Source organism: Populus euphratica, unplaced genomic scaffold, assembly GCF_000495115.2.
Source record: "Populus euphratica unplaced genomic scaffold, PopEup_1.0 scaffold541.1, whole genome shotgun sequence".
Classification (NCBI taxonomy): domain Eukaryota; kingdom Viridiplantae; phylum Streptophyta; class Magnoliopsida; order Malpighiales; family Salicaceae; genus Populus; species Populus euphratica.
Genome location: NW_011500417.1, coordinates 86544 through 101194, shown reverse-complemented (window position 1 = coordinate 101194; position 14651 = coordinate 86544). Strand labels below are relative to the sequence as shown.

Here is a 14651-nt window from a genome sequence, read left to right as displayed (position 1 = left end):
ATGATCATCCATGACTTCTATTGAACCTCTATAAAATTATGATGACAACATGTATTAATTAACTATATTAGGTAAATAAATTTGTAAAAATATTAGTTTACCTCTAGATTATTCAACAAACCAATTACAACTTCTCATAAATATTAAATATTCATTATCAATTATCAACGTCCATACAAATTAATACATATAAATTTATGGAAATTACAACTCCATAATACCATTGATAAAAATTAAAATGGACCCGTTAAACAAGTTATTAACTATTTCAAAACAACACATGTAATTCGGTAATTCAATAAAGTTTCAACAATTTACAAACAAATACAATTTTACGAAGTTTAAAACAAACTATAACAAGTTTAAAATTATACATTCATATACTATAAGTTTGTTTGAGAAATAATAATATATTAACTTTTGCCGATGGACTCACTAACAGAATTTATTCCGTCTATGAGTTCGTCGGCCATTTTGACAGTAAACAGGGCGTGTCACTATATGGAGATTCCACCTTGAATCCCTCGGTGATTCCGTTGGCATTTCAAATGGTGCATCGGTCACGTCACCATACGGAGTTGTCGTTTTGAATCCCTTGGTGATTCCGTTGGTAAAATTACCTACAAAAACCTTTATGTTAGCGAACCGTCTTTTTTTTTTTTAATTTTGAATATTCCATCAGTCACTTCATTATACGAAGCTATCGTTTTGAATCCCTTGATTATTCTATTGGTAAAATCACCTGCAAAAACCTCCAAGTGAGCGAACCACTTTTTTTTTTAATTTTGAATATTCAGTCTATCATTCCATCGGTAAATACCGACCAAATGTTTCCGTCGGTATATAACGGTGAAATTACGAACGGAAAAAATTATTTTGGTAATTGTGATCTCAAAATACCTACATAAGTAATCTGTCGGTAAAACCATTAGTATTAAGCAAATTTCTGGCAGTGTATTTTTCAATTATACTTTATAAAATAAAGATTACTTTCATTTCAAAAAGTTCATGCATGAAATAAAAATTATCTATGGCTACACTTAAGATATACATAAAAAATAATTAAAAAATATTTTTAAAATATTTTAAAATACTTCATTTATAGTTTGTCCAAGGATCATTTCCTTAAAGCAGCTCTGCAGCTAGGTAATCTAATTTTCACATGGGAGATCCGAGGACTATTTCCGGCATCGGAATTCCCTTTTTAGGCATTTTTTGTTTCAAAAGTCCTGGACTGCTTTGGAATTTAGTTCGCAGACCTGTTTTTTATTTTTATTTCTATTTTATAACAGGACAATGATTTTCCTATCGAATGCTGCAAGCTTGTCCAACCAACAAGGCATTCTGCATGCATGAAAATTTGGTAATTGAAGAAGCACCTAACTCCATTACGTCGTTAAGCAATTGACTTCCTCTCTAAATTGTCTTAAATTATCTAGTAGTTAATTTGGTGTTAAGAGTTTAAAATAAAAAAAAAAATTATTATTTTTTGTTTAAACCTTGTTATTATTAATAGGATGGATGGTTATTGAAATTTTTTATAATTATTAATTTTAAAATTTATAAATTAATCAAAATGTATATAAACAAGTTCTGGTTTACATACCCATATTAATAATAATAATTAAAAAAAACTCTCTCCGACACACATCTTAGATTATTATTTAGAGCTTTCATGATTAAATCTACCAAATTCACTAGTCACTAAACATACAGAACTACTTGTTAAGCTTACCATAATCCACTGTGCTTATCTCTTCATTTTTTTTTATTTGTAACACCTACTATATATATTATTCATCTTGAAATCTCGACGCCTGATCTCCAGGTTGCCGTCGTTGCACTACCAGTCCCTCAAGGTCTTTTAACAACCACTAATGAAATCTTTGAGCAACATTAAAATAAGAGCTAAGATGCTTCTATCTAGTAAACAACACCCAGATAAGAACATAGATTATTTGTGGGGGAGGCAGCTGTTAAACTAACACATTTTCATGTGTCTCTTTGTAGCCCTATTGTTCGCCGACCCCATTACATCTATCTATCATCAGCTTGGAGCAAGTCTACCTGTTTTGTCAACTGCCTTTTCATGCTTTCTAAAATATGCATGGTAGCAGAGGCTGAATCATTGTTTGTGAGATTAAATGAGCGATGCCGCTCTCTGATTAATTAATTATGCTGTCTTCTGAAACATTGCTTTGACTGTTATGCATGGTGCAGCATCCCTTCCTTTTTCTTAATTTCTATTTAGTATCTATACTAGCTTTAATTTCTAGTTAGTTGAGATGATCTTGTCAACCTGCCAGTTGTGAATCCTGAATTTACACTCTTCCCTCTCCCTCTCTCTCTCCCGCCCTGTGAATAAAAATTGCAAGACGAACTTCGAAGATAGTATAACTAATTGAAATAAAAAAAAAAAAAAAGATATTAATAGAAGCCCTTTTTATGTGGATAGCATGACTATGTAGAAGGACAGAGTTATAAAGGGAACTAAATTTGGAACATTTATCAAATGAAGTACATATACTATAAATAACGAGAGAAAATAATGTGGGGGACCCAATAATGTCCAGAATAATAGAAAGTGATTCATTATGTGAAGTTCACATCTGGCATGGGATCCACCTACATCACAGCTTTGCTCCTGGCACAGCATGCCTAGCATGCTGGCATGACAGTGATGAATCGGCAAAATTGTTTTTAGCTCACTCTTAGGATCCATAATGTATAACTACTACGACATGGCTGCGAATCGTGATGATATGAAGAAGAGTAATGCCTTAGTTTTTTTTATCTTTAATTTTTTTTATTAAGCAGTCCATGTTTAGGTATTCTAGTACTGCTTCGATAGAGTTATGAGCATTGTTGTTAAAAACGAGTTTCAACTTGTAAAATCACCAAAAGGCATCAAACGTGTGATTTTATGAGTCAAAAGGCATAATAAGTGTAAATTGAGGCTTGATTTGGTCAAGCAATCTATGCTGATGATCCATGGATTGAAACTTCGTAGGTCTCCCTCTCTCTTCTTTTGAGCAAGGCTAGATACATTAGGTCATTAAACAGGAAAATGTTCCAAACTCCTGTGGCATTCACTAATAATTAATTACTCCTTTTCATTTGCCCTTTCCTCAGGGGATAAATACTATATAAATAAATATCAGATTTGTTTTTATTTAATGATGAGAGATCCAGCAAGCCATGGATTTTCAAAATCTCGTTGCATTCTTCACATATTTGAACTTGAAATACCTCGCACGCGCGCATACTTGTTGGAAACTACGATTGTTAAGATCTGTAGGAAGTTGGAAAATATTTTCCAATTGTGTGCATGCATAGCAGACCATCTAATGAATCAAAACACTGACATCTCCCAACAAGTGACGAAAGAAAGAACCGGAATATTGGTTAGGGAAGGAAGCCAACTTTTTCCCTTCTGTACATTGACATCTCCCAAAACAGCAGATACAAGTAGTGCTTGTCGGCCTTTCACTGTTAAGAAGTAGATATTTTTGCAAAAAGTCCTAACAATGGCGTCATGAGTTGTAGAAAGCAAAACCGGGGATGTAATCAGTAATAATCATGGCCGCAAAACTAGTTATGGGTTTGATATCGATTACAACAGGCAGTTAGATTTACGTGTTCATCATTAGTAGTTGAGTATCGTACGTACATATTGTATCTACATGTCAACAAAAGTGGAGGTTAGGATATTGACTTGAGCACCTAATGTATAATGGTCGTAGTACTTCTTGTAGAGATTGAATCTTGTGGAGAAATTGAGAAGGAACTGTGACATTCATATTCTAGATCTTCAAAACCCCAGAATTCTTCTTGTTCTTCTTCCTTGGGCATCTTCCACCTTTCTTCATCCATCTCCTCCTCTCCTAGCATTACTTCCAGTACCTGCTAATTAATAAACAAGAAATTTTATTGACTTCACAAGATTTCATCATTTGGTATGTCAGATTTTTGACTTTATAATTAAAATATTAGCCCTCAAATTCTAAACCAACATCATTTCATTGGACACAAGAAATGATGCTATTAATTTGAAAGACATGTTCTATATATCCTCCTAACATATTCCACATACATGCTCTTGAATCATTAAAAGGGTTATCCATTCAATATCTATTTTATATGGTTTCTTGTTTAGAATTGCCCCACAAACACAAAAATACGAAGTCTATAACAATATTCTTGAAATTTTTGCTCATCAATATCCTGCCACTATAATTGATTTGAAAGGGTGGAACAAACGCACTTGTCAATCAATATGTAAATTGAGGACACTTTTATTACTACAATATTATAAACAGGACCTGCTCTCTCAATAATTTTGATAATCAGATTCCCATCTCCTAATCACATGAGAGATCCATAATTTAATGAGTGTTTTAGGTTAAAGATTTAGGTTTGGTAGGATAGAACATCCTCCGACTATTGGAATTGCGTGAAAAAACTCAAATCCCGCTACCTGTACCTAAAGGATCAAATCTCAGTTTACATGTTGCTGTCTTCTTAATTGCTGAAAACGATGTGCATGGTTTGTCACAGGAAAACAATCAAAATTGAAGGGGGGACAGCTTACACTAGGCTGCTATATCTAACCCATTTATTAGTGATTTAAATAGCAGAAACTTGCATCCATGGACTCTTAAGAAACAGTCAACTAAAGGTAATTTATTGCAATCATTAACACACACAAGCATTATGCAACGATCCACCTTATGAACGAGTTTGGCAGCCGACAAGTTACAGTTGAACTGATTAATATTTTTTTAAAAAAAAAAGGTCTAAAATTCAAGCCTCTTCTTTTATAACAAAAAAAATAAATAAAATTGGTGTGATTATTATCTTACTAATCAAGAAAATATAATTAATAATTGACCACATAGTCAATGCATTGATTTGTTACGAAAACTTTTTTATTTTGACAGGAAAACATTTAAAATGGTAGGTTTATGGGGTTAAAACATTTAAAATGGTAATCTCAACATTTTGTTCAAGGATAATTAACACCAAAACCATCCTTCTGTCGGTCCATTAAGAATCATTAGATGCTGTTAAATGCCAACAACAAAAATAAAGCATAGCAAATAGCGACCTCACTCATGGTAGGGCGCCATGTTGAAGATGCCCTGATGCAAAGGGATGCGGAAAAGCCAAGTCTTTTCAGCTGTGTAATATTATAGATCCCTCCAAGCCTTGGATCCACCAGCTTTTCAATCTCTCCTCTGCTCAATATTGGTTTAGCCTGTTAATTAATCAGCAGAAACCCACAAGTCCATTTAACTTAAATTTATCAAAACATAATTAAAGGATTGCCTAATGAAGACGAAATCATTTTAAAAATAGTAAATAAATGGCAATTTTTTTACCCAGTTATGAATGCTTTGGTGAGAACCATCAACTGGTTTCCTGCCAGAAATGATCTCCAGTAGAAAGACTCCAAACGCAAACACATCTGTTTTTTCATCCACTATTCCATGCATGTAGTACTCGGGTGCCAAGTGCCTATAGAATTCTATGCAACATTTCAGTTTCAATCTAAGTAAAACGAAGCAGGAATCATACCTCCATAGGAGTTAAAATGGTTGCTAGCTAGATACCCTACCCAAAGGTTCCTTCAATCGGAGCGATTGAATGGTGAGTCCATTCAGATGGAAGCCATTTTGCCAATCCAAAATCAGATATCTATAACATTCAAAACAAAACAGCACTAGTATGATACTCGTTTTAGAAAGTAAAATTTCTGAGAGTAAAACCTTGGTTTAATCAGTAAAGTTTGCAAAGAAAAAAAGGGCTAATCCACATGCATCCCTTACCAATGGTTCAAAGTCAGCTGTCAGAAGAATATTTGAAGATTTAATGTCTCGGTGAATTATCCTTCTTTGACACCCCTTGTGCAAGTAATGGAGCCCTCTAGCAGTTCCAATGGCAATCTTGTACCTTATTTTCCAATCTAACACTGGAAAATTCTCATCTACATTAAGAAACACCAAAGCCTTACACATCAAAACATTGCAGGAACTAACACAGCTCAGATAAGATAGGAAATAACATCATTATTTACTGAGACAGCAAACAAAACAAATTTGTATGCCTGTACCATGAAGAAGGGAAGAAACAGAGCCTCTGGAGGAGAAATGAAAGATGAGATAAAGCCCATTGTCTGTGCAACAACCCAACAAGGACAAGACGTTAGGATGACAGACATGACCAATTGTCCCAATCTCTGTTAAGAACTCCTTCTCTTTCCTCTCATCCCTAGAAGCTCTTGTTAGCCTCTTAATTGCAATCTCCTCACCATCACCTAACACTCCTTTGTATACCTCTGCATACCCTCCTTTCCCCACCAAATTTTCTAAAACACCAGGTAGCAAATTAAAAACAAATTAATTGCAAAACACATGGGTAGAATTTAGAAGGTTGCAATGAAGGTGAAGCAAACCTGGTCTAAAGCCATTGGTGGCATCGAATATTTCTTCAAAAGAGAAGCATTTCCAAGAGGGTCTTAGAGAATGTTCTTGCTCTTGAACAACCTTGGAGTTTTCATTGTTTTTTTCTTCTTCATTGGTGAAAACTATATCTTGAAGACTGCTTCTTTTCAATGAGAAAAGCCTTTTCAAGCTGTTGGCTCTTATGTACTTCATTGTAACGGTGTAATGTGAAGCAGAGTACTCTGTTTCATGCAGAGAGAGAGAGAGAGAGACAGGGAGAGAGAGAGAGAGAGAGGAAGAGAGATGGAAAAGAGAGACAGTAACTGACTCAGTTGTCTCTGCTAGAAATGACTTTACTGCTTTGCACACAAGACAAGAGTGTTAGGGAGAGGTCAGGTGTTTAAATGGTGGCTAATAATAATTCAACTAGGAATTGCCATGTCTATGTGTACGTGTCTCTATAGCCCATTTGTGTGAAATTTCCTTAAATGGGTAGGAAAAAAATATGACTGGGTAGTGAAACTATTGATTTGATTTTGAATGAAAAGGATTTGCAAGCAATGCATTGGTTTTAATGGCGGCAGCCTTGCTTCAACTCTTGCGGGTCTATGTTCGTTTAAGTTGGCTGCCTTCCATCCACGAAGGAGTGAGGGAGTCTACCTTTTTGTTTTTCGAATCAAAACGATATAAATATTATTGAGGTTTCAAATGATGCGTAAAAAGGACAATTGAATTATTATTATTATTATTATTTGAGGAGGGTGCTTTGCATTATTAGCTATCTCTTCTCAAAACCATAAATAATGACCTGAAAATTGCAAATTCTGCTTTGCTATATGTAGCTTGTCTGGGTACGACAAATAGGCAGGCGAGTCGAATATTTAGGTAGCTGATGTTTGGACAAATTACAAATTTGAGAACAATTTGGCCTGATTTTTATTGTTGGAAAGTCTCATATATCTATTAAAAATATAAATTAAATTGCACCCAAGGACTTAGCCTAGCGGTGGCAAGAGTCTCGCTCCTTCCACTGCCATGGGTTTGAGTCCTGGAGTTGCACGTTTGTCAGCTCCGCGCTGCCTTACCTGCCTGCTGGGTTTGCAGGGTATTCAGTGGGCCGTGGGGATTAGTCGTGGTGCGCGCAAGTTGGCCCCAACACCCCACGTTAATAAAAAAAAAATATAAATTAAATAATGTTATTTCATGAAAATGAATCAAGAATAATAAATTATAAAAAAAATGTAGCCATCTAATCACAAAAATCATGGTGAGATATTTTGTTCTTTATTATTATTATTATTATTATGTGAAATATTACCGTTATTGATAAATAAATTATATCTATACCCATCTTTGTCAAAAGAATAAAAAAAATATTGGATTTGAGTTTTTTTTTATAACAAAAATATATAAATAACTTCTCTTATGATTTAAAACTAAAAGTTTTTATTATTTTTTCATTTCATGCATACATAATTTTTTTGTTTGTCATATTATAAAAGTGAGTTTAGTATCTGTGAAAAAAAAAAATTAAAGAATAACATCTACCTATAAGTAAAAAACGTATAATAATATATAAGATCGTGGTTAATAAAAGTTTTTTTAGGAATGAAGTTTAGCATTTTTATAATCATAATTAGAAATTCATAATATAAAATTGAGTTTTTTTTTTTAATTTTCTTGAGAATGAATTTGTTTTTACCTTTTTCAAATAATAATTTAGAATGTATTTAACTGGGCAGTTTAATCTATTTTTTTATTAAAATTTTAATTTTTTATTTGAAATTATATTTTTTGAATATTTTTAGATTATTTTAATATACTAGTATAAAAAAATAATTTTTAAAAAATAAATAAATATTATTTTAATTTATTTCAAAATAAAATATTCTTTAAAAATTAACTATTATCAAATTCTTTAGCAGTATCTTTATTGTCCACGGACATACAAGCAATTATCCCATGAACCTGGTCACCAAACCATCACAAAGCTAGTATTAAACAAATCACATCATAGGAGTTTAATTACTAAAATAGTCTACAATATGAAAGGCTCTACTATATTAACGACAATAATCTTTAATAGTCAAATAAATCTATTATTAAATGAAATAAGCTCTAGGAAGCCTATAATTTGAGTGTTTTACTCACAGTTATTATATAAAATACAAATATGTTTTTTATAGTAATAAACACCATTAAAAATAAAAAAACCAAATAAATATTTTATCATCATTCTGAGAAATATTTCATCAAAATATAACTTGTTAATAGAGTCATCAATAAAAACATGTTTCTCACAAGTTTTTCATTATGAATTTATATTTTATTAGTATTTTTATTAATAATTTTTAATTTTGATAAAATATCTTCACTAAAAAATAAGTTTTTATCACCCATTTTTCTATTGACAACTCTATCAACACCTTAAATGAAGATGAAAAAGATATGTAACATTATATAAAACTTATAAAACTGAAACAAATTTTTTAGACACTTCTGAAAAACCTTTATAAATTGATAAATTGATGATATCTAGTTTTGACTTGGATGATTTTTTTTACTATATTTCAAGACAAATCAATTTCCTTACTAGAAACCAAAAAATCATACTTGAAGCTATTAAACACATTGATGATCTCTGGTTACAAAAAATTTAGCTAGACAATTTTTTAAATACTTTAGATAAACCAAAATCACCATAGCTTGTTTAAAGTTATTCCCCTTTACTTTTAAGTAATACAAATACTTATGATCTTTAAAAAATCCTCAACGCAAGAAAAAAAATCCAAACCTTTAGTTATTATTCTAGAATTACAATTTGAAATTAAAACCATTAAAATCGAACTTAGTAACCTTAAATAAACCTAACAAAAAGATTCTATCATATTAAAATTCTATTTTACAAAATTAGAAAATGATTCAAATTTTGATAGGGAATTAAAGTCTAATCATGATATAGAATAGAATCTAGAAGAGTATATATTAACAAACATTGAGCATGTACTTCAAGTTTTTCTCCATGTTTTAACTCAAATTATTTAAAAAAATAAATATTTCATAAAAATTACCTTGGTTTTTTTAGATATTTTCAAGTAGATACTATTGTTTTATTTGATATAGGTGTAGATTTAAATTATATAAAAATAATATTCTCAAATAATATTTACAAAGTACTTCTGAAAAATGTTTTGTAGCAAACAATATTAAATTAGTAATAAAAAAGAAAAACTTAAGCATCCATTTCAAACAATGGTTTTTATCTTAGAAACTTTTTTTGTTATTACAAATGATATTAATCATATTGTTATTCTTAACACTCCTTTCATTGATATGATTAGTTTTTACAAAACTAGCTATAGAAACATTACTTAAAAAATTAATGGTTCAAAATTTGTTTTTCCTTTCCTAGAAAAACCTAAACTAGAAATCTTAATTTAATTAAAACATATTCTATTCATACTCATCAAATAAATGCTTTTATAACACCCCACTCTACTAGTAAGATATTGTTTATTTTGGCCCACAAACCTTACAAATTTATTCTTGGCAGTCAAGCATGACCCTAAAATGCATTTTTCAGAGTAGCGTAGCACACTAACCTTATCAGATATTGTTTCTTTTAGGCCTCCCTGTCCACCTATTCCCAAGCCTTCCACCCAAGTCCCCTCTTAGGATTTTAAATGTATCTTACTAGTTAAGGTGAATATGCGCATATAAAGCTTTCCCCCAAGTCCACCAGCCTATGTGGGATATTACAATTCACCCCCCCTTAAGAAGCCTAGCGACCCTATCGGTACCATCGAATAGCTAGTGAGCCGGGTTCTGATATCAAATGTAGCAACTCAGCCCAACATATCATATATTATCTGCTTTGGGCCTTATCATCGTCACGGGTTTGTTCTTCATGACGCAAGCCCAACTTTGAGTCTAACGCCCCAAAATGCATATAACATGTTAGCAACTAGCAGTACTAATAAAGTCCTGGCTCTAGATGTTCATTTCTGATGTGGGATAATACAACCTTGATTTCTGTGAAGTAAACTCAACTCATGCATCTCAAACAAGATGTATTTTTATAAAAAAATAGAACAACAATTACAAATTCTTGTTTTACAAAATAAAATTTTAGATTTCCATAACAAAATAGAATTAGAGATTTGCTTTGATTTACCAAACGTTTTTTGAAAAAAGAAACAATAGTGGTTGATTTACCTTATGATAATAGTTTTTATGAAACACAATTATCTATAAAAGTTAGACTAATCTAGATGAATGTTATGCTAAAACAACATTGTAGACTTGAAATCCAAGATTTATAGTCTCAAGGTCTTATATATAAATCTAGATCATTTTGGTTATATATAGCTTTTTATGTCAACAAAAATGTTAAAATAAAAAGAGGCATACCATAACTCATCATAAACTACAAAGCTTTGAAATGGATTAGATATTCAATTCCAAACAAGAAATATTTATTAAATTTCTGGAAAATATAGATTCATCCAAAAGATTGTTACAAAACTACTTTTACAGTTCCTATTAGTCAATATGAATGGAATATAATGTCATTTGGATTTCAAAAAAATTCTCCCTTATAATTTCAAATAATCATGAATAATATTTTTAATCCATATTCATGATTTTAATCCCTACTCCTTAGAACAACATTTTAAATATTTACAAATGTTCTTTTATCTTGTAAAGAAAATCGGATTAATTGTTTCAAAAACTAAGATTTTTTTTTTCCAAACTCGTCTTTTTTGTCTTGGTCACTATGTTTTCCAAGGCAAAATCACACCTATAGAGAGATCTATCACCTTTACTAGTAAGTTTCTTAACAAAATCCTTGACAAAAGCTAGTTGCAATTTTTTTTAGAGAGTCTTAACTATGTCTTAGACTTTTATCAGAACATTAACCATTTAGCAAAACCATTGCATGGCAAGATAAGAAAAAATATGATGAATATTCTAGCATTGTTAAAAAGAAAAAAAAAGGTATAAGAAATCCTTTGCTTATATATGGCCAATCCCCTAGCTTCTAAAATAATTAAAACATATGCTTCAAAATTAGGTTATGACGGTATTCTTAAGCAAGTTCAAAATTTTTAAAAACATATTTTTTAATTTACATTCACACATTGGAATTTTTGTCAAAAGAATTATACAACCATTAAAAAAAAATTCTTTCACTTGTCATGTGCATTACAAAATTTGAAAGTGATTTACTAAACCAAAATTTTTTTTGTGTATTAATTATGAATCAAATAAAGAGGTTATACAAAAAGATATTCAAGACCTTACATCAAAATAATTTTTTGCCTGATGATGTGGTTATCAAAAAAGAAAAAACAAATCATTTTTCTTAGGTATAAAGTTGAGTAGATTTCCTTTTAAATTCTTTGGAACTACTTCTGGCTCTACAAACTATTAACCAAAAGTCCTATAAAAAAGGTAAATCTTCTCAAATGATTTCCAAAACTAAAACAAGATCTTCCTCTAAAAAAATCTTTGCTTTAATCTTTAAAAAACTCTCAAATTGATTTATCTAAAAAAAATTAAACATAAATATATTATAAAACAAAACTTTCAAAATGTTTTGTTTATTAAAGATAGATTTTTTCATCCTGATCAATCAATAACTTTAAAGATTTTTTTTCATGCTAAAATTACAAACCATAAAATTTTACAAAACCTCAACTTTATTTTATGAAAATCTTTGAAACAAAAGGATCAACTAGATTTAAACACTTTAAATTTTTGCAAAATCAGCCTGAACCCTTCTATTCTACTTACATTATCCAAAAAATCCTTCACCTTTTTTATTAGAGGCAAGTTCTTCACAAATAAGTTTCTTTTCTTGTCAATTTCCAAGCCATACTACATAACCATTGCCGCTCCTATATCTATTGGGATTAACAATAGGCATGGTTTAATACATTCCTTCAAAACTTCAAAGGTAGTTATTTTTTGTTATTTTATTTCAACAACTCTATAAACATTTTAAAATTACCAAAGTGGTTTCACCAATGATGGAACTATTTTGATGTTTTATATTAGGTTGAACTATTTTAGTGTTTTATATGACCTTTTTCGACCTTAGCCTATAGTTGAGAATGATTATGCCATCTTTAAAGATAATTACAAAGCCATATAAAGTGAAAAAAGATTTCTACCATTTCTCATTTTCTATTTAAAATTCTTTGTTCTTTAAATCTGTTTATAGTATTTTAATGAAAAAACTCAACATGGATCCCCCATTCTTATCAAAAGATTCAAAATCAAATTATGGGACTCCTTTACACTAGAATCCAAAAGTTTCAAACCAGTAATCTTATAATAAAACAAGATAAAAAAGCCAAGGTTAAAGACTTAAATCCTCAATCTAAGTTCTTACCCTAAAATCTCATGCTTCACTTTTCTTATGCTTCAGCCCTTCTTGATGCAACAAAATCCAAAAAAAAATTATTTTGAAATCATAAAACAACTTCTACAAAGTGATTTCAAATTAAATTACTCTATTTCCTCTTCATCATCAATATCCATAATCGGCATAGAAGATTAAAATGAAGATGAAAAAACATGATTATTTTGGCATTATCCCTCATATACAAAAACCCTAGGCATTTCTACCCATGCATATTTATATATATGTGTGTGAGGCCAAAAATATTTATGATCAATTTTAAATTTTGTTCTATTTTTATTAGGCATTTCTGGCAAGTCCATTTCGACCCATTTTCTCCAAGCCCTTCATACTTACAGTCTAAAAATTTTTATCGACACAAGAAAATAAGTTCTTCTCCACTTGAAAATACAACAAAAACAATTTTAGTGGTGGAAGACAAGGCAAACAATTACATCATATAAACTTTCAAACGCATAATAATTACAAGACTTTGTAAAATTTCAAATTTGCTATCATTTTCTCCTATAAACAAGTAGCTCTCTCTTTTATTAAAGGCAAATAATTTTCTTTAGACAACTTTTGAGTAGAGAAAACCAATATCTCTAAAAAAAACCCCTCATTTTCTCCATCTTTGTATTATCTATATTCAAATTCATACCTTCAATATTTACCTTAATATAAAATTAAATAAGATTTCTTGAAATTTCAAGCTTTGTTTTCTTTTCTAGATATATATTGTTTTATATTCTTATATTTATAATATGCTCTATGTTTGTTAGAGGTTCCTGTCATTGTTGGACTTGCCTTTATATTTACTCCAGAAATAATTTGTACTTCACTTAAATATAGGTGTTTTCATTCTGGTGTGTGCGCGCGTGAAGCAAAACAAAAAGCTTATTGAAGTATCCCTAATGATGATATAAAATCTAGAATTAATGGCTAAATATGAAAGTTAAGGAACAACTTGAAGTGAGATCAATCATCAAGGTGAAGAAATCAAGGCAACAATACTAAAAAATATTTGTGTATGAACACATTCTATTTTTTTATAAACAAGAACCTTAGCCTATATTTCATGCTTTTAAAAGTTATTTCTTATCAAAGATCATTTATTTGTGTTGATGAGTGTTAGTTTCTAGAAATAGATGAAAATGTTTGTTAAGAAATTATCATAATTTATTTGTGTATTGGATACCTCTACATCATTTGAATAAAGAGTTCTCATTAATAAATAAGAATCAACACAACAAAAGGCAAGGTGTTTTTCTTTTTTAAAAAGTTAAAACTCTTCTCTTGAAACTTAATATTCTCTTTATAAATAGCCCTTTATCTATGGGAAAATCAGTTTGATCCATTCATAGCCACACTTTTAGGGTAAATATATATTATTTGTTTTTTTACAATTCCAACCAACACATATTTCATCATATATCAACATCCAAAATTACATCTTAATATTTGAATGACATGGTTTAGGCTTTTGATAAAAAAGAATCTAAATGTCTATTTGTTAAAAAATACTTTCAATTTTAAATCTCAAAGATTTTTTTTCAATAATTGAACCTGCATAAACACAATCATTAAAATTTGCATCTTGGTTCTAAAACAATGAAAAATGTTTTACAACAAAACTTTTAATTAACTAAATTTATAATTTTTATAACAAAAATAAGGATGATGATGCATATGTGTCATATAATGGCCAATGAGAAGGATGAACATAATTAGGGTAATTTTGTTTGAAGAAATATATTATAATCACAATAGCTAAAAGATGATTTAAAGAACTTCATCACAAG

The 14651-nt window shown here is 30.2% G+C and overlaps 1 protein-coding gene across 1 annotated transcript; it reads right to left on the bottom strand.

Annotated features, from left to right (window-relative positions):
* Nucleotides 1–3381: 3381 nt before the first annotated feature.
* LOC105114545 (probable receptor-like serine/threonine-protein kinase At5g57670) lies at nt 3382–6827 on the bottom strand. Its single transcript, XM_011011112.1, has 7 exons — nt 6455–6827; nt 6113–6367; nt 5829–5986; nt 5618–5697; nt 5382–5517; nt 5108–5257; nt 3382–3903 (listed from the first exon to the last, which is right to left on the bottom strand). Exons 1-7 carry the CDS (start codon nt 6654–6656, stop codon nt 3724–3726), a joined length of 1161 nt encoding a protein of 386 aa, XP_011009414.1. The 5' UTR covers nt 6657–6827; the 3' UTR covers nt 3382–3723.
* Nucleotides 6828–14651: the final 7824 nt, after the last annotated feature.

Bases quoted from the DNA above. Each gene is read 5' to 3' on its own strand.
- LOC105114545 (XM_011011112.1), bottom strand. From the start codon at position 6,656: ATGAAGTACATAAGAGCCAACAGCTTGAAAAGGCTTTTCTCATTGAAA. The intron at 5,987-6,112 runs GTACAGGCATAC...TTCTTAATGTAG, and splicing joins TGTTTCTTCCCTTCTTCATG to ATGAGAATTTTCCAGTGTTA. The intron at 5,258-5,381 runs GTAAAAAAATTG...ATTAATTAACAG, and splicing joins ACCAAAGCATTCATAACTGG to GCTAAACCAATATTGAGCAG.